Here is a 20,845-nt window from a genome sequence, read left to right as displayed (position 1 = left end):
GAGCAGTTCACTTCACTTTACTCTCCCCCACGTCACCCAAGATGTTCATGTCTTTCTTTGTTCAGTGGAAAAGAAATGAAGGTTTTAGAGGAAAACACTCCAGGATGTTCCTCCATATAGTGTCTTCAATGGGGTCCAACGGGTCGAAGGTCCAGATGTGAGTTTCAGTGCAGCTTCAAAGTCTCGACACGATCCAGCCGAGGAATAAGAGTCTCATCTAGACAAACCAGCGGACATTTTAGAACAAAATAAACATTTATATACTTTTAAACCACTAATGCTGGTCTTGCACTAGCTGTGATGCGACACACATTACATAATCAGGTTGAAAGGTCATGCATGTTCCGGTTCAAAAAGCGAATTTTCTCCTCAAACTTCAAAATCGTCCGACATTGTTGTTTTACCTTTTATTTTTTATGTAAATGGCTTTTTTTTTATTTTATGTTTGACTTGGCGTTATAAACACTGGGTCTGTTCTTCCACCTACGTCACGCTTGACCTTTCAACCTGATTACGTAATGTGTGTTGCATCACAGCGAGAGCAAGACCAGCATTAGTGGTTTAAAAGTATATAAATGTTTATTTGTTATAAAATGTCCGCTGGTTTGACTAGATGAGACTCTTATTCCTCAGCTGGATGGTGTCGAGACTTTGAAGCTGCACTGAAACTCACATCTGGACCTTCGACCCGTTGGACCCCATTGAAGACACTATATGGAGGAACATCCTGGAGTGTTTTCCTCAGAAACCTTAGTTTCTTTCCGACTGAAGAAAGAAAGACATGAACATCTTGGGTGACGAGGGGGAGAGTGAATTATCAGGACATTTTAATTCTGAAGTGAACTACTCCTTTAATGGTTATTAATACACCCACTGTCAGCATCTCAGGGTTCATGAACGGCGAGAGCAACTCCGCATATGGTGTGAGATTCCCCTCTCTGTTAAACACATTGGACTGTCCTGGGTTTAATACAAGTAGAATGCTCTTCTATCAATTATTTCACTTAAGGACTTCAGTAAGATTATGCCTGAAAAGGTTTAGAATTTTTTAATCATGTTAATTTAAATAAAAAAAAAAGTATAATATGACTTGTTGTTTGGTTTTATTGTATTTCTATGATATTTGTATTTTTGTAATTAAATTTTTGCCATGAAAGTAGCCTTAGATGCTGACGTGGCATTAAACACATGCATCCGTCCCTCCAGGATCCGGTGTATAAGATGGCCCCGTGGCAGCAGTCGAGCTCGGCGCACACACACACACAGAGAGGCTTTTACCCGCCTCATGTGCTGGGCTTCGACCCGCGCTGGATGATGATGCCTCCCTACATGGACCCCCGCATGGCCCAGGGATGCTCCCCGGTGGACTTCTACGCTCCTGGGGTTCACTCCTCCGGTAAACAGACGCTGTGTCTGGTGTCACTCAGAGATATGATCAAACCTAAAAAGCATTAATCTTCACACTCTTGACGAGCACACACATTTGGGATTCGCAAACCTTTTACCCGTTGACATCAGATATTAATTGGAGTTATTTTTTGCATTATTGAGATACTAATATAGTAATTTTTTAAGTTTTAGTAATTTGGTGTTGTCATTTTTTAAAAAACATTTGATCGATTATTTCAGGATAAGTCATTTTAATTTAGTATATCAGTTAAATGAAAATGAGAATTTTTTTTTTAATTTTACTGAAAATAACTTTTTTTGTGGTTTTAGTTTAACAATAAAAACCCTGCCTGAGATTTTGGGTTGATATTTCAATAATTTACAAATGCATTTGCATGTTCGCGATTCTCTGATGTCAGTTAATGTTCACATGACGTACAGGTAAACAAATATGCAGTCTTTTTGATAATTTTCAATTTATTTGGCTATAGTATAAGGATGCAAGAACAAACATTCTGTCTCATAAAAAAGTCTTTTATAGCTGCTGCTTAGATTTGTAGGCAAAAAGAATATCCTGCTTTTAACTCGAATTATAAAAAAAATACTATTATAATACATTTGTACTTTTAAATAAATGAATATATGATGATAATTTTACACTACAAGTTACAAGTATATCTCACTTTCAAATAATAACCCCCAAGCTTTTATTTTGGTGGAAAACTATAGGGTAACGTTTTAGACGGTTCAGCTGACGAAAGGTTTATTTAGTACAGCTAAGGGGCGTTGTTAGGCAGGGCGCGAAGTAAAACACGGCTTCAAGGGGCTTATTGCTTTAATAAAACAGTTACTCCATAAAAATATTCATTGTAAAATTTATTTTATTCATAAAATAAACACCAGCAACAAAAAATATAACGTTATAACACATTTATTCCTCCGCCAAGCAACACATGCAGCAACAGAGCATCACAATCGGCAGTTGCGCAGTAACACACTAATGTAATGCGCTCACAGGTGTGTGTGTGAGTCATTTACAATGGCTTCAAACGCGGCTCAACCAATCAGAATCAAGGACCGGAACTCTCCGTTTTATAACATGCCTTCTTTTCTTCAGAACATGCTCTTTATATTGCGATAATAATTTAACTTGTTTTATGTGAAAGGTCTGGTGAAGCCCGTCATTCAGCAGGATCACCTGAACAGCCCTGGTTCCACCTCTGACGAAGGCTGCCATCCCAGCATGCATCAGGAGAGGAGGGCACCATCCACTGAGCCCTACCAAGTGTGGAACCAAGACAGCTACTCGTCAGCGCGCAGTTTCACGCCACCCTACCAGAGGCAGCACGAGAACGACGAACGGGACGACCGGTCCTGCTCCCGACACGACTCCTACGAAGACAGAGGTCACGATCGCACGGAGAGTCCAGCGGAGGAACTGAACAATCAAGGTGGAACCCATGAAGGGCCTTTAATTCTTAGCAGAACCCATCCTGGAGATCCTGAACACAGAGAGGTGTCCTCCGTTAGACACCAGAAGGAGCCCGCAGAGTCCCGTGACGATGCCTTCGACACCAAGGAGAAGAGCTACGACTCTGACTTCTGGAGAAAAGACGCTAGGAAAGACGGCGGCTGTCAGGCCCAGTGGTCCGATCACGGGTCGAGCAGCAGCAGTAGCATTAGCATTAGCCAGCCGTCGGAGTCCAGCGGGAGAACGCTTAGGAGGACCGGACCCATCAAGAAACCTGTGCTGAAGCCGTTGAAGGTTCGCTTCAATTCACATTTATTTGTATAGCGCTTTTCACAATACACATCATCTCAAAGCAGCTTTACTGAACATGCATGAGTCCACATTACAGTTTAGAGTGATCTGTTATTAGAAGTAACTAAGTTATGTATTTCAGAAATGTACATGTATACAAAATCACAGTTAGCTAAAAATGTATTAATGTAAACAATGTAATGTAATGCAGAAACAATGAGCTCACTGAAGTAATGAATGCTTGTTTCTTAACTGATAAAGGTTGAGGACAAGGAGAACGAGAAACCCAAATCTGAGCCTGAGGAGAAGCCCGTCCCATACAGACTAGAGAAGGAAGTGGTCACTAACGTCTACGACCTGAAAAAAGACGCCCCGCTTGTGTCTAACAGGCACTCGGCTCCACCGCCCGCATCTTCTCCCGAGGAAAAACAAGCGGATGCTCCGAAGTTAGAGAAAACTAGCAATCTGCATGAAGAGTTACACAAGGAGAGCTGCTGGGATACCGCCAAGCCTCAGTCTGTGGACTCCTCTGACGGCAGAGACGCTCCACGCCGCAACAACTGGATATTCATCGACGAAGAGCAGGCGTTCGCTGGGGCGAGAGGAACTGGTCGAGGACGTAGCCGCGGGTTTAGAGAGTTCAGCTCTCGCGGTGGCACTCGTGGGGGACGAGGCGACGCGACCAGAGGAGGCTATAACAATAACACGACAGGAGCGCAGAGACCAGCGCGTGGACGTGGCTCTCGAGACTTCAGGAGCGAAGATCTTCAACGAGGAAAACCCCGTCGACGCAACGTTAGCGAGACGCACAGCGAAGCCTCGGAGTACGAAGAGCTTCCCAAACGTCCACGGCAAAAGGTCGCCGAGAACGGAGAGGCTTCGTATGCGCCATCCGGAGAGGTTAAAAGAGCCGATCGGGAGTCGTGGAGATCCAACAAGGTGTACACCGACGAGCAAAGCGGGAACGGTGACAAGGCGAAATCAACAAGAGTGTTCGGAAGGTCGTTACCGCCTCGACTTAACGCGGGATACAACCGCGGATTCGTCTCGAGGGATATTTCAACATGGAGAGGAAGAGGAGCTCAGTTTGGGAGCGGATCCGCGCAGGAGAACGGATACAACTTTGGCACGGACTCCTATTCGAAACGCTCGTCAGAACGCGACCCGCTAAAATACCCGCCTAAATTCACCAGTTCTTTTGTAGAGAATGGCGTCGAGGACAGAGAGGGAGGCTACTATATTGATAACGATAACCCCGATAACCGGCCAATGAGACGCCGGCGTCCGCCTCGCCAAGATAAACCGCCACGGTTCCGCCGACTACGCCAAGAACGTGAAGGAGGAGGGCAATGGAACGGGGAAGAATATGTGAACGGAGACTTTGCTAATCAGTGGCCGGGTCGACCCAAGGAAGAGCACTGGCCGAATCACTATCCTGGAGGACGCCCGCAGGAGATCACGGCTCAGAGTCAAGCCGAGGATTGGGAAACCGGCTCTGAGAACAGTGATTTCAGCGACTGGAGGGAGAAACGTGGGCCTCATGGCGACTCGCTCGCTGACGCGGGTCACGGGGAGCCTGGCTCTGAGAAGAGAGAGCTCTCCAAACGGAGCTTTTCCAGCCAGAGACCAGTCGTCGAGAGGCAGAACCGGAAGAGTGAAGTGTGTGTAATGGAAAACAATAAGATGACCCGCTCGACAGACACACAGTCCAGTGCAGGATCCTCCGGGAGAAACGAGAGCTGGCAGAACGGTGTTGCTTGCAACAGCAAACGGTACGTTTCTTTAGGAATGTTTCCTTTTAAAGTTTCCCTGTAGTCAATCATTTTATCCCTTAAAACTCACCAAAATTACATTTTTATATGTTTTTTCCTTGAAAAAATGCCTTAAAATATCTTGACTGTAACTCGACACCCTTGCCTCATTTAGTATGCGCGGTTCTATGAATATGCAAATAAGCCCCGCCTCCACTCACTCACTCAGCTCAGAGATCCACTGGTTGACGATCACACGTTGATCTGATTGGTTACAAGGTAGTTTGTGACGTCAGAAACACCAGCGATTTCAAAGCGTGTTTTTGAGACTGTCTTTGGTTCACTGCAGTTTTAAGGAGGAAACACTCAGCAATGCTGTCGACTTATGAACTTACACATGGTTTGTCTTAAAGCAGATTAAAAACACCTCATAGACACATAAACTACATTTAATGCTGGATTTACACCACAGGGGGACTTTAAGTAATGCATTACAATATTGCATTACTCCCTAAAAACATTTAAAGTAAATGTTACTTGCATTACTGTCCATAAAAGGTAACTGTTGCATTAATTTTGATTTATTAGTCGACGAGAAGAGACATAATTAACCAAATTGCAAGGGTAAATTTGGTCAAATTGTAAATTTGCCTCACTGACATAGTATATGTCTATAGAAAGTTTGAAATGTGTACTTTTAAATAAACCAATTAAAAAAAACAATATTCTCAGATTATACAGTAAATAAATCAAATATTAATGTGTAAATTTAAAGTAATGCATTACTTAAGTCGTTACATCAAAGCAGTAATCTAATTATGTAGTTCATGTAAATTGTAAAGCTTTATTTTACTTGTTACATCAGAGAAGTAATCTTACGTAATTCATGTTACTTTTAATGCGTGACTTGTTGCATTAAAGGAGAACTCCGATCAATTTTAACATTGAGCTCATTTTATTGTACATTTGGAGTGCTGTCAATACAGAGAACAACGACAAAAATCGGTGTTGCCTACACCGTGTTATTCTATTTTTAAAATTTGCACCCTGTTGACTTCAATGGGGCAAGTACTAAACCTGCTTTTAGGCTCTTAACATCCTTGATGTGTCATTACAAGTGCACAGAAAATGTGAGTGATTCCTTCTGAGTGAACACGAGTGGATCTGATTGCAGTAGATGTGAAAGATATGTATAAAAATGATGTTATTTAAGCCAGCGCAAATACCTGTTTACATCCTGTTTTTCGGTTGAAGTCCAAAGTAGTCGATTGCCGAGTTCACGCGCATAGGTTTAGTTACCTATGATCACGCGCGTGAACTCGGCAATCGACTACTTTGGACTTCAACCGAAAAACAGGATGTAAACAGGTATTTGCGCTGGCTTAAATAACATCATTTTTATACATATCTTTCACATCTACTGCAGTCAGATCCACTGGTGTTCACTCAGAAGGAATCACTCACATTTTCTGTGCACTTGTAATGACACATCAAGGATGTTAAGAGCCTAAAAGCAGGTTTAGTACTTGCCCCATTGAAGTCAACAGGGTGCAAATTTTAAAAATAGAATAACACGGTGTAGGCAACACCGATTTTTGTCGTTGTTCTCTGTATTGACAGCACTCCAAATGTACAATAAAATGAGCTCAATGTTAAAATTGACCGGAGTTCTCCTTTAAGTAATCTTTGTGACAAGTAACATGAATTATGTAAGATTACTTTTTTATGTAACATGAATGACGTAATCTGTTACTTGTTACATAAAAAGTAATCTTCTTACGTAATTCATGTTACTGGTGATGTGTGACTTGTTACATTAAAAAAACAAGGTAATCTGATAATGTAACGCACTGTACTTGTGAAGCGTTAGCCCCAACACTAATGATGAAATCCACACTCTGAATGTCTCTTACTTCACTTCAGAGGTCCAGAAGAATCGGTCCCCGGCCTGAGCTCGGCTTCTGTGTACGGTGTGGAACAGAGCGACGACACCAGCACCGCTGAAGCCACGGGGAAGATCATAGAGAAAGACATGAAACCCAGAAACATGAAGGGGGACATGACAGAACAGCTGTCCCAATATGACCTGAACACTTACTCAAGTAAGCCACACAACATTTTTTAATGATAGAAGCGCCTTTCCAATACAGAAGAATTGGTGACAAACCATTGAGAGAGAATAAAACTCTGCAGACTATATAGCCACAGTGCAAATGTTCATTCATGTTCAGTAACATCAGTGTAGTTAGTAGTGTGTTGAAACCGGCAGTTATGGTAAGGGGCACACTCGACCAATCACAACACACTGCTCCAGCCGACCAATCAGAGCACAGTGTGCTTTCCAGAAGGAGGGGCTTCATAGAGAAGTCATTTGTGTTTCTTCTCAGTTGAAAGTGATTCAGGAGCATCTGTGCCCAGTCCAGAGGTTTACCAGGACGCTCTGTCCAAAAAACAGCGCCGCCCGCAGGATGAAGATCGCAGGAGGAAAGATCAGGGTCCTCCGGTGAGTAATCGAGAGTGCATCTGAAAGATGATCGCAGCTTAGTTATTTAAAGGTGCTGTATGTTACTTTTTTTTAACTCTACTAAAGCATAAAAATACCATAATATGTTTGCAGATATTTACAGGGTTCGTACAAGGTGCCTAAAGTACTTTAAGTGCTTGAATTTGACTTTTTGAAATTTAAGTCCTGTAAAATCCTTGAAAACAGCCACATTTATGAAGAGGTACTTGAAAAAGTGCTTGACTTATTTAAATACAAAATATATGTATATATTAATAAATATGTTGAAAGTTGTATTTTGGATACCTTATATTTGTAATTTGAGTTTAAAAAAAAAAAAAACGTAAAAAAAAAACTTAAGATATTGTTTGATAAGTGCGATCTGTGATTGTAGTCTTTGCAAACCAAAAAAGTAGTGCTTTAAAAGTCCTGGAATTTCTTTTTACCGTATCTGTACGAACTCTGTATTTAGGAAACATGTTAAGTTCACATACTTGTTTCTCTGAAAAACACTTCTGCAGCCAGTTATTTTACTTATTATTTTACACGTTCCATGTTTTCGTCTGTGTGACTCCGCCCACTGCCAGTTCAGCCAATAGTGTTTCGACACCCCGGGATGCCAGTTGGCGGGGGAAACGGCGTATAGTAGCCTTGGAAACGAGCAAACAAACTGGGTCAGAGATTGCCGATTCCACACGACCTAAAAAGCCTCGATATCCATCTAAAAATCTCTATGAACGAGACCATTTTTAAACGCGGATAAATCAACTCCTCAACGTACGCAAGTCTCCTCGGCATCAAGTTGCTCTCGTTCTGGTGCGTGTCCTCAAACTGGCAACCCGCGTGAGCGTCGAGTCTGAGGAGGCGGGGAAACAACCATCTCTGATATTTTGAATTTGCGCTGCAGTACCTATTTTTGACCACTAGCTGTCATTCTCACGGACTGCACCTTTAAAACTGCATGAAGTACCACTTGACTGGATATTGAAGGTAATGTGTTTGTGCCCCTAAAGGGTTCGGTGAAGAACAGAACTATTGCTTCGAAAATGCCTCCCCGTTTTGCCAAGAAGCAGGGCAGCATGTCCATCGAGCAACCCGAAGAAACACTCTCCGCCAACAACTTGGGAACTGAGATCTGGGAGACGAACAGCACAGGTGAAGCACAGCTGAAAGTAGTGTGACCGTAATAAAGTTGATGACTAGCTCATATGATTCTTAATGGCTTTGTTTTTCCTCCTGAAGCTCTGACTGTCCAGTCCTCAGGTGGAGACTCGTGGACGAAGCAGGTTTCCTACACGGGAAGCGAACCCAATTCAGAGGTGCAGGTCTTTCTACTTGATGAAAAGCTCTGGGTAGTTTTGTAGGACTGGGTTGTTGATATCAAATCCCAAGAATCGTTTTCAGTTTTCACTAGGGATGGCCCGATACCGATACTGGCATCGGGGATCGGGCCGATACTGTCCTCATATACTCGTACTCGTACTCATAAAAATTCGCCGATACCACGCACCGATACCACGTACATTTTGCAAAACGAAACTGGCCGCCGCGAGTGCTTTGTGGAGGTGAACGGACTGAGGCATAGGAAAGTATAATGTAGGCGGTTTGGGCTCATTTCACAGGGTTCGTACAAGGTGCGTGTGTATAGTAACATAGCTGTGGTGCGCGAGCTGATAAGAGAAAAACGCGCAGTGGATTAAGTGCACAACGGCACAGACGCGCGAGCTGGTCGAGCACATCCCTTTAAACAGACATCAGTGGAAAGTTTGTTCAGTCGGATGTCAATGGCAAAGAAAAGAAAACGAGGCATGTAGCTTATTAACGTTAACTGACCAGAGAGAGAGAGAGAGAGAGAGCGAGAGAGAGCGAGCGAGCGCACTTCTGTTGAATGCTCTTGATTGCTGATCGTTCACTCAGCACATGTTATTTGGATGAAAACTAAATCGTTTAAGTAAAGTAAAACATGAACTGTTACCTGATTTAAGTATAACGAGTGGTTCCCTACATTATTACTAGGGCTGTTTTCGACTAAGGATTTTCATAGTCGAATCTGATTCGTTATATTTTTCCGTAGTCGACTGATAGTCGAACCTTTTTTTTTTTTTTTTTAGATTGCAGCTAGATTTGTTCCATTTCAAACAAAAGAGCTAAAAAACACATATATATCACACATATATCATAACATTTCATAAACATGAGGAGCAATATGAGAGAGAAATTTGGTGATGGTTGTTTAGGTACATTAAACCACGTAAAGCTTTTTCACGCCCATGAGAACCGTGTGGAGTCAACTCACAGCCGCTCCGCAGCCCTGCTGAAAATGTGAAGCAGAAACGCTTAATATCAGATAACGTCCATTATAATTGGACTCTGGATTCGATTTTTTGACCATTTTCAGTGGTTATGAGGAGCAATATGAGAGGGAAATTTGGTAATCGTTGTTTAGGTATATTAAACAATGTAAAGCTTTTTAACGCACATGAGAACCGTGTGGAGTCAGCTTTTTAACGCACATGAGAACCGTGTGGAGTCAACTCACAGCCGGTCCGCAGCCCTGCTGAAAATGTGAAGCAGAAACGCTTAATATCAGATAACGTCCATAATAATTGGACTGGGTTCGATTTTTTTTTTTACCATTTTAAGTGGTTATGAGGAGCAACATGAGAGGGGAATTTGGTAATCATTGGGTGCTTCTCATTTCTTATTTGTGCATCCTCGTTTCCTTTCCTCGCTTCCTTTCCTCGCGTCTCAGCTCCGCCCCCTGTAGGATGCGAGGGAAGGCTGCAAGGAAAAGACGTGAGGACGGAGGAATCGAATGTAACTTTTTTTTTATACATTGGAATCCTTGATCACTCGAGCGTCACTTCATCGCGTCATCAGCAGCGCTCAAAGGATCTGCCCTTATGTTGTTGGAGTTTGTTTATTTAAGAAATTCATAATAAATAATAATAAAGCAAGATACCCTGTTGAAATATGTGAGATGTGTGGTTTATATAAACTGCAAAGGTAAAGTATACATTAAAATGATTGTGACCGATGTGAAGGGGGAGGAGAATTTAGACGTGCGTCACGTTTAAGTCGTTCAAACTCTTCCGCATAGGATACACCTGTGTATCCTCGCTCATGACTCCTCAGGAAGCCTCCTCACTCCTCGATCTTTGACTCCTCGCGGTGCAATTAGAGAATTGAGATGTCCTTCAAGATGGCTGAGCTCGATCGGTTTCCGGGTCATAGGATGGAGGACGGAGGAGAGAGGAGACGAGGAGGGATATTGAGAAGCACCCCTAGTTTAGGTACATTAAACCACGTAAAGCTTTTTAATGCACATGAGAACCGTGTGGAGTCAACTCACAGCCGCTCCGCAGCCCTGCTGAAAATGTGAAGCAGAAACGCTTAATATCAGATAACGTCCATAATAATTGGACTGGGTTCGATTTTTTTTTTGACCATTTTCAGTGGTTATGAGGAGCAATATGAGAGGGAAATTTGGTAATCGTTGTTTAGGTATATTAAACAATGTAAAGCTTTTTAACGCACATGAGAACCGTGTGGAGTCAGCTTTTTAACGCACATGAGAACCGTGTGGAGTCAACTCACAGCCGGTCCGCAGCCCTGCTGAAAATGTGAAGCAGAAACGCTTAATATCAGTTAACGTCCATAATAATTGGACTGGGTTCGATTTTTTTTTTTACCATTTTAAGTGGTTATGAGGAGCAACATGAGAGGGGAATTTGGTAATCATTGTTTAGGTACATTAAACCACGTAAAGCTTTTTAACGCACATGAGAACCGTGTGGAGTCAACTTACAGCCGCTCCGCAGCCCTGCTGAAAACGTGAAGCAGGTTTTTGAATACATTTTTATTTATTTACATTAGTAAGCTACAGGACATTGTCTTTCAAAACATGACCTGCGCGAAAGCGAAAAAATAAAATAAAAATGGTACCCAGCCCTTCTGAAAATGCGAATGCGTCTCTGTCCCCAGCACATTTCAAACCAAACTGACGCCCATGTATTCGACTATGAGGTTCATAGTCGAATCAGACCTCTCCGAATCGAATCGTCGAATCCTCGACTATTAGAAGTCAGCCCTAATTATTACAGGACGTGTGCAGGTCAAGAAGTTCCATGAACGCAAACATCCAAAGCGCGTGCCCCGCAAACCAGCATCTTAGCGCGCGAATACTGAATTAAATTGTCTTGCACTTGTACTGACGAATTCACACAAAATTAGGTAAAAACGCCCGTCTTGGCGAGTATCCTATAGTAAACAAAGTCGGTTATATCTCAAATGAACGTAGCATGTTCAAATGCGGTCCGTGCGTTCGGTCTTAAAGGGGCAGCAGTTTAATAAACCTGCTTGTTTTAATGTTAATCACACAAAGGATAAAGAAATTACTCACTGCTCTTGACTAAATAGGCTACCCTTTTCAACTTTACAAAAATATCTATCTATATATAATTTATACAGTAATGAATATGCTTTATTTCACATTTGATTACTTTATTCAAATTTCTGTACCTGTTAGATCTACCCGAAAAACTCTAATTCTAACTGCTAATTCGATTGTTTGTTCTTATTTTGTTACTGACTGCTTACTTGTTTTAAATTCACATTAATTAAGATGGTAGTTTTTGTTGTAGTATCAAGATTGGAATAAATAATTGATATTTCACTGGTTTTGACAAACATTTGAACATTTGAATTCGATGAACAAATTAAGCAAACTAATATGATGTATATTCTTTTGGTTTATCAACTAATACATTTAAAAATTACAAATGCAGTGTAAATTCAGGTATCGGTTTACGGTATCGGTATCGGCGAGTACCAAAAATCAAAGTATCGGTATCGGACTCGTTCTGCAAAAAGTGGTATCGGGACATCCCTAGTTTTCACTAAACATTAATTGTAGCTCCTGCCATCCAATAATCGCAATAAACTTTGTTCTTTGATGCTTTTGATTTGAAAAAAAAAATCTCAGCTTTAGAATTCAAGCAATAAATGTGTGGTTTTGTGTGTCTTTAATGTGTGGTGCCTCAGTTGAATCGAATCTGGGCTGGGAATCGAATATAAAATGTTTGATCCTGATACCGTGACTTTCGATATCGGTTCCTGAACGATACTTTTTTCTAGACCAATTTTATGAACGGATAAGGTTATAACAGAGTCTGTAACATTAATGTGAAGAGGGGAACAAAACAAGAAAGCTAAACTGTTAATGCAGCCAAATTTAAGGATTAGCATACAGCATCCCTCATTCGCTGAGCCAATCCCGAGACTAACGCCCCTCTGTCCTGCAGGACTCAGACGCCGGGCCCGAGCAGAGCAAAGAACACAAGCCCGGGCCCATCGGCAACGAGCGCTCGCTGAAGAACCGCAAGGGCTCCGAGGGCCTGGAGCGCCTCGAGGGACCCATAACCCCCGTCAACGGAGTGGACCTTCACGTGGACGGTGTTCTTCCAGTGCCGCCCATCGAGTTCGGCGTCAGCGCCAAGGATTCGGACTTCAGCCTCCCTCCCGGATCCACACCGGTTCCCGTGTCCAACCCCGTCACCAAGCTCCAGGATGCGCTCGCTGGGAATGTGCGTACATGAGCTCCTAGTAGGGGTGTGCGATAAACAGTCAAACCAAACATTTTTCAGACACTGGATATCAATTTATTTACTAGTGTGTGCAGGACACTATAGTTCATTTATGTTAGTAGTGAGAGCAAAATAAAGTAAACTGACATATACCCAAAGATTCTTCATACAGTGAAAATTTGGGACCAAAAATTATTCGAACACTTTGAGCTGATCATGTTTTGCTGAAGTGTTTTGTCTTTAATTGCTAATGCTCTTTTTACACACAGACTGAACACAATGAAGCATTGCTTGGTGATTGGTTGAGCTAAACTGGTATTATCTAATTGTGTAGTTAAATTTAACAGCTGACAGATATTCAACATAATTCATGTGTGAGACAGTCTAACAGAAGGACGGACAATATCGCACACCCCTAGCTCCTAAAGCAGTGCTTGCCTTGTGTAAAGAAGCGTTGAGCGTTTATACTGTCATTGTGTGTTCACAGGCGGGCCTGACTCAAGCCATCCCGATGCTCCGGAGAGACCATCTTCAGCCGGGAATAAACCTCAATCCCATCAGCTTCCCGAGCGCAGATCTCACGCTCAAGGTAACACTGACCGAATATCGTCCTCCCGATTGCTCGTGCCCATCCCTAACATGTTCCTCATCAGCCTCTCTCTGTGGCCCTCAGATGGAGTCGGCTCGTAAGGCGTGGGAAAACTCCCAGGCTCTCCCGGAGCAGGGCTCCCCGGGATCGGGATCAGGAGCTCAGCCGGCCTGCAGCGTGGGCTCCTCCGTCAGCTACAGCTCCTTCGGTGGCGTGTCCATGCCACCCATGCCCGTGGCATCTGTGGCTCCGTCTGTCTCCATGCAAGGTAGTGTTAGTGGTGAAAAATATTAGTTGACAACCTTTTCTTCCATGACTAAGATGAGACGATAACAAGATGTTGCTCATTATCACTTAGAGGCATGCACTGAAACGGGTCGCTGTGGACAAATCTAAAATCAAATCTATGCATATATCGAATTGAAATTTGATTCAAAATCGAGAATCAAACAATCAAAATCAACTTTGAAAATCAAAAGAAAACTTGACTGAATGAAAACAGGGCAAGGTTGACTAAATATCATAAAAACTAAAAAGTACATTTGACACAGAAATAAGACTAAATGTAAAAATAGCTGACAAAATTAACACTAATGCAAGTTCTGCCGTCTCGTTCGTCTCTCAGACTCTGTGTCGCGTGCAGTGATTGAGTATGGCTCTAAATACTGTGCTGGTGTGTGTGTGTGTGTGTTACAGGCAGTCACATCCCTCCTCTGTATCTGGATGGTCATGTGTTTTCCAGTCAGCCGCGGCTCGTGCCGCCCTTGACTCAGCAGCCGAGCTACCAGCAGGTACGTGTTGGCACCTCAGATATCAGGCGGCTACAATTACGCTAAAAGCCTTTTACTCACTAAAAGTAATCTGATACTTGTAACATTACTTGTTACATAAAGTAATATGATTACTTAATTCATGTTACTTGTAACGTTACATGTTACATAAAGTAATCTGATTACGTAATTCATGTTACTTGTAACGTTACTTGTTACATAAAGTAATCTGATTACGCAATTCATGTTACTTGTAACGTTACTTGTTACATAAAGTAATCTGATTACGTAATTCATGTTACTTGTAACGTTACTTGTTACATAAAGTAATCTGATTACGCAATTCATGTTACTTGTAACGTTACTTGTTACATAAAGTAATTTGATTACGCAATTCATGTTACTTGTAACGTTACGTTACATAAAGTAATCTGATTACGCAATTCATGTTACTTGTAACGTTACTTGTTACATAAAGTAATTTGATTACGCAATTCATGTTTTTTGTAACGTTACTTGTTACATAAAGTAATCTGATTACGCAATTCATGTTACTTGTAACGTTACTTGTTACATAAAGTAATCTGATTACGCAATTCATGTTACTTGTTACATAAAGTAATCTGATTACGCAATTCATGTTACTTGTAACGTTACTTGTTACATAAAGTAATCTGATTACGCAATTCATGTTACTTGTTACATAAAGTAATCCGATTACGCAATTCATGTTACTTGTAACGTTACTTGTTACATAAAGTAATCTGATTACTTAATTCATGTTACTTGTTACATAAAGTAATCCGATTACGCAATTCATGTTACTTGTAACGTTACTTGTTACATAAAGTAATCTGATTACGCAATTCATGTTACTTGTTACATAAAGTAATCTGATTACGCAATTCATGTTACTTGTAACGTTACTTGTTACATAAAGTAATCTGATTACGCAATTCATGTTACTTGTTACATAAAGTAATCTGATTACGCAATTCATGTTACTTGTAACGTTACTTGTTACATAAAGTAATCTGATTACGCAATTCATGTTACTTGTTACATAAAGTAATCTGATTACGCAATTCATGTTACTTGTAACGTTACTTGTTACATAAAGTAATCTGATTACGCAATTCATGTTACTTGTTACATAAAGTAATCTGATTACGCAATTCATGTTACTTGTAACGTTACTTGTTACATAAAGTAATCTGATTACGCAATTCATGTTACTTGTTACATAAAGTAATCTGATTACGCAATTCATGTTACTTGTAACGTTACTTGTTACATAAAGTAATCTGATTACTTAATTCATGTTACTTGTTACATAAAGTAATCCGATTACGCAATTCATGTTACTTGTAACGTTACTTGTTACATAAAGTAATCTGATTACGCAATTCATGTTACTTGTAACGTTACTTATTACAAAGTAATCTGATTACGCAATTCATGTTACTTCTAATCTTACTTGTTACATAAAAAAAGCCTAAACTATCAATCAGATGACAGAAGGACTGTAGTAGATTGTTACACAGCAATGATTTTGCTCATGTTGATCATTTAGAGGCCTTAGATATGCATCAAATATGATACAGTAGTCTTCATAGGGTTGATTCATCGGGTCCGTGTGTGTGTGTTCAGGCCACCGCTCAGCAGATCCCCATCTCTCTGCACACGTCTCTGCAGGCTCAGGCTCAGCTGGGTCTACGAGGAGCTCTGCCCGTCTCTCAGTCCCAGGAGATGTTCAGCTCCATGCCTCCCTTCAGGTAATCACTCGCCACAGGAACTACCGCTACTCTTCTTCACTTTCCATTAGGGCTGGGAATCGAAAATCAATTACAATTCTGGAATCGAATAGTTGAGGGTCAGGAATCAGATACTTGTAAAAGTTCGGTTCCTCTTATCGGTTCCTTTGTGAGCATTTCAATATGACTTTAAACCATTCAAGCGCGAGAGACTCTTCATGTTTATCAGTATATTGGGCAACTCTTAAAGTGACAGCAGCCTAATATTCCTGCTGCCGTCTCTATAATAATAGGGATCGAAATTAGGGATCGGTAAGAATTGGAATCGATAAGCAGAATCGAAATCGGAATCTTTAAAATTCAAACGATACCCAAACCCACTTTGTGTACGCAGTCGTCGTCATAAAGACTTGGTGAAAACAACTGATAAATGTGACTGCTCGCATCAATAACTGCTGAATAGAACATGCACTAACACTGACATCCAGTCTAGAGAAAATAAAAGATAAGCACAACTTTTTTTAGTACTGGGCATTGACAGATTTCACGATTTGATTTCGATTTACAACTGTCAATCATGGCAGTTTCAGGAGTCAATCATGGAATGACAATTTAGTGGATTCACTGGCACATTTAAATACGGTCGTCACTCCTGACATTTTGCCCATGCATTTTAAACTGAATAGACCTTATTCAGAGCAGCGCCATGACCGTTATGAGAGTGAGGCTGTGTGGGAGAGAGTGTATAAAGCAGTATAAAGCTCCTATATCATCTATTTCAATTCCTTGGAAAGATATTTTTGCTTTTTCGTCAGCAGAACAATCCAAAAACACATTAAGATAACATCACCACTCACTGAAGAGATGTGTGTCTATCCCTCACAGCCTTGCTTCAGTTCCCATTAAAAATCAAAGATGGCTGAGATTATAATTATAATAATATAAAAAGTCACTTGAGGTTGTAATGCGTTCTCTCCTCTTTTTTTGTAAAAAGGGGGAAAAAATATACTTTGAAACAATTTTAACAAATCTGGAGAACAATTTATATGTAAAACACATCAGGTAATTGTACATATTTGTTTTTGTAAAGACACTTTGTGATTGCATTGAGCACTGAAATATACTCTGATTGTACTTGCATGAATGAAAATAAACATAAAATAACAACAAAATCAAAGATGGCGCTGCTTGAATAGATTCTAAACTCAAACGCCTCTGATTGGCTGTCGTGTTCATTGGTTCCAATCCTGTTCTGTTGAATCTGTTGCAGGTCTCAGGTGTACATGCACCCAAACCTGTCTCAGCCCAGTCCCATGGTGCTCTCTGGCGGAGCGCCCCTCAAAGGGCCGTACTCCGCCTTCCCCGGCATGCAGCCGTCAGAGATGGTGAAGCAGCCGTCAGGATCCCATTACCAGCCCATGAGCGGCAGCCAGCAGCTCGTGTACGACGGCAACATGAACCAGCCGGGCATGAGCGCCTCTCAGCTCATGGACTCGCAGCTCATACAGGCAAGAGCCCTGCAGCACACACTCACACTCTTACACACTCACACACACTCTTACACACTCACTCACACTCTTACACACTCACTCACACTCTTACACACTCACTCACACTCTTACACACTCACACAGAGGCCCGTGAACCAGCCGGGCATGAGCACCTCTCAGCTCATGGACTCGCAGCTCACACAGGCAAGAGCCCTGCAACACACACTCACACACACACACACACACACTTACACACTTACTCACTCACTCACTCACACTTACTCACTCACTCACACACTCACTCACTCACACACACACACACACACACACGGGCCCATATACCAAATCTCCTTTAAAGTTGTGCATTTATGTTGGCGATTGTGCTGCATTCACTCACACAAATACATGTTTTATATATTTACGGTAGGAAATGTACTAAATATCTTCATGGAACTGAATATCCTAATGATTTTTGGCATAAATAAAAATGGATAATTTTGACCCATATTGTGTATTGTTGGCTATTGCCACAGATATACCCGTGCGACTCGAGACTGGTGACGTGATCCAGGGCCACAGATGTCCATAAGGTCTCGCAAGACTTAAGGTCTATTGACTGTGTGTGTGTGTGTGTGTGTGTGTGTGTTCAGGTGACGATGCCCATGCCCGGGTCTCAGCTGCGCTACGGCTCGGCCCAGCAGCACCTCATTCTGCCCCAGTCCATCCAGCTCCAGCAGAACCAGAACCTGTCCGTAGGAGCTCCCCGGCGCATGATGCCTCCCGGGTCTCAGCCGCCCATCATGAGCAGCAGAGAGGTGAGGGAGCAAGGGATGCTGGGAAACATCAGGATTCTTCAGAATGCATGTACTAGAGCTGCACGATTAATCGCTGTTTTGATATGGCAAATGCTGAGATCATTAGTTATGCGCAGCTTGTCATTGATCGGCTCAGGAAACGCTGGGTTTGAGTCGTGCATTTGAAAAACTAACGTGTGTCAAACTTGAGAAGCTTTTATGAACCTCTTGTCCGACAAAAGACAATATTTAATAACATGCTTTTACTCCAGACTCGCTTCATGAGGAAACTTTAATGCATGTAAACATCCCTCAGTGTTCGATGTCTTCCTGTGTGTTATTTACTCTGTTTGTTCTGCAGCCTTCCCAGATGGACATGAAAGGATTTCAGTTTTCTGAGAAGCCCAATCACTCGCCTGGAATCCCCAGCGGCTCCTACAGGTGAACGCCTCACACACTCCACCGGAGGTCACACGCCTTCATTAGGCCTCGTACACACTGTGCTAAATCCTCACCTTTTAGTGCTTAATCCTGTTCTGTACGCCCAGCGTTCAGTCGTTTACACCAAAATTAGCTCAGATCGTCTTCAGACCATGGTGGCTAAAGTCCCACTGTCAGGGTTTCCGCGGAGTCATAAAAAGTCATAAAAACGTCCGGATTTTCCATACAAGGTCATAAATTTCATTTAGGCACGTCTTAAATTAATATGCTCATTCATTCGTTGGTTCTACCATTGCCTTTTCCCCCATGAAAATGCGCTGGCGGCATAATGTTAAATGCACAGGTTAAATGCGCCAAAAGCGGAACGCTCATGTGAACCGCGCGCCACACGGACCATTTACCCGCTCGGCTCCAAGTCCAAACGGCAGCGCAGCGCGAGCTTAGTAGAACTGACGCGTTTACTCCGATCGGTCTCGGTCACAAGATCCAGTGAGAAGTGCTTGAATTCAGCGAAGAACACACTGTCTCAGTGATTTAAACCAGTTTAAAGGCAGATGAAGCAGCGCTGACAAACAGCAGAAACTCTGCAGAACGATACAGTCAGAAGGCTTTTCCGTCTACAATCTCCCGTCATTTACCATGGATTTACTGTAACATTAGCCTAGTAATATTAACTGCACCATGTGGGATATACATATTGAATTTTATTATATTATTAGTGCTGATAATGTATTAAAGGACTAATGGAATATTTACAGTATTTAATAATGTATTTAGGCTACTGTTTTTCATACATTTCCTGAAGATGCGTGCCATCAAAGTTAGGCAACACGAACCTGTTTCAAGACTTGACCCCTATTAGCACATGCAGAAACTAAGTAATTATTTTCCCAATAAAGATATTTATTTTGTTAAGGACAAATGACAAATGTTTGAATGTCCTACCTCAGATTTGTGAAATGTTCACCTGTTTTAGCAAGTGTTTGTCATTATATTTTCTGACAATAAAGAGTAAAGTTATTTTAAAACCACAATTAACGCTCTGGTTTCTACAACTTTCACTTAGAAGCAACAGTCTGCCTTTAAACTTGAAAGAAATAAAGATTTGACATTTATCGTGATAATTATCGATATTGACTAATATAAAACAATTATCGTGATAATTGCCTTTGGCCATATTGCCCAGCCCTAACTGAAATCACCCGGTCTATCACAATGGGAAAGTGTACATTTAACGAGCCATGGCTCAAAGATGGTGTGTTTAGTAGTTGGCTCAAGCCCGTTGCAAATAATCAGTATCAAGCATATTGCACACTGGGTAAGAAGGCGTTGGAGCTGTCTTTAGGCATTTAAATAATACATCTTGTTACTTTCAATGAAAGTCAATAAAAAAAAAAAAACTTTTGAAAGGAATTTTAATGCATTTTTCGTAATTCGTGTAGGTCATAAATTTCAATCATAATGGTCATAAAAAGGTCTTAAAAAGTCTTAAATTTGAGTGTCCAAACCCAGCAGAAACCCTGCACTGTATCAATCATTTTATCTCTTAACTCATCTTTGATCACCAAAATGACATATTGTTTTTTCTCATGAATATGCGAATGAGCCCCGCCTCCACTCACTCCCTCAGCTCAGAGATCCACTGGTTGACGATCACACGTTGATCTGATTGGTTACAAGGTAGTTTGTGACGTCAGAAACACCAGCGATTTCAAAGCGTGTTTTTGAGACTGTCTTTGGTTCACTGCAGTTTTAAGGAGGAAATACTCAGCAATGCTGTCGACTTATGAACTTACACATGGTGTGTCTTAAAGCACATTAAAAACACCACATAGACATAAACTACATTAAAAGCTTGGTTTCCACCACAGGGGGACTTTAAGTCGCTGTAGCATCACTTCGATCAAAAATAGCAGATATGGTGTCAATCATAGCAGTTTCAGGAGCGAGTCGTGTTTCGTACGGACACTCGGTGATAATTTAGGGGTTTCACTCCTGTATTTAAATGCGGTTGTCA

The 20,845-nt window shown here is 41.6% G+C and overlaps 1 protein-coding gene across 2 annotated transcripts in view; it reads left to right on the top strand.

Annotated features, from left to right (window-relative positions):
• prrc2b (proline-rich coiled-coil 2B) overlaps positions 1-20,845 on the top strand; it is a 48,952-nt gene that overhangs the window by 21,404 nt on the left and 6,703 nt on the right. For both annotated transcript variants that reach the window (XM_081364643.1, XM_081364642.1), the window contains exons 14-28: positions 1,207-1,396; positions 2,556-3,154; positions 3,413-4,923; positions 6,826-7,004; positions 7,290-7,405; positions 8,419-8,560; positions 8,648-8,724; positions 12,709-12,990; positions 13,478-13,579; positions 13,664-13,847; positions 14,276-14,370; positions 16,000-16,124; positions 17,374-17,611; positions 18,244-18,408; positions 18,749-18,828. In XM_081364643.1, coding sequence (XP_081220769.1) covers positions 1,207-1,396; positions 2,556-3,154; positions 3,413-4,923; positions 6,826-7,004; positions 7,290-7,405; positions 8,419-8,560; positions 8,648-8,724; positions 12,709-12,990; positions 13,478-13,579; positions 13,664-13,847; positions 14,276-14,370; positions 16,000-16,124; positions 17,374-17,611; positions 18,244-18,408; positions 18,749-18,828 — 4,085 coding nt within the window. The remainder of the gene's footprint in view (positions 1-1,206; positions 1,397-2,555; positions 3,155-3,412; positions 4,924-6,825; positions 7,005-7,289; positions 7,406-8,418; positions 8,561-8,647; positions 8,725-12,708; positions 12,991-13,477; positions 13,580-13,663; positions 13,848-14,275; positions 14,371-15,999; positions 16,125-17,373; positions 17,612-18,243; positions 18,409-18,748; positions 18,829-20,845) is intronic.

The sequence above is a fragment of the Scardinius erythrophthalmus genome (assembly GCF_964197995.2).
Source record: "Scardinius erythrophthalmus genome assembly, chromosome: 5".
NCBI lineage: Eukaryota > Metazoa > Chordata > Actinopteri > Cypriniformes > Leuciscidae > Scardinius > Scardinius erythrophthalmus.
Note: the sequence above shows the minus strand (reverse complement) of the source record. Positions and strands in the feature narration are given on the sequence as shown.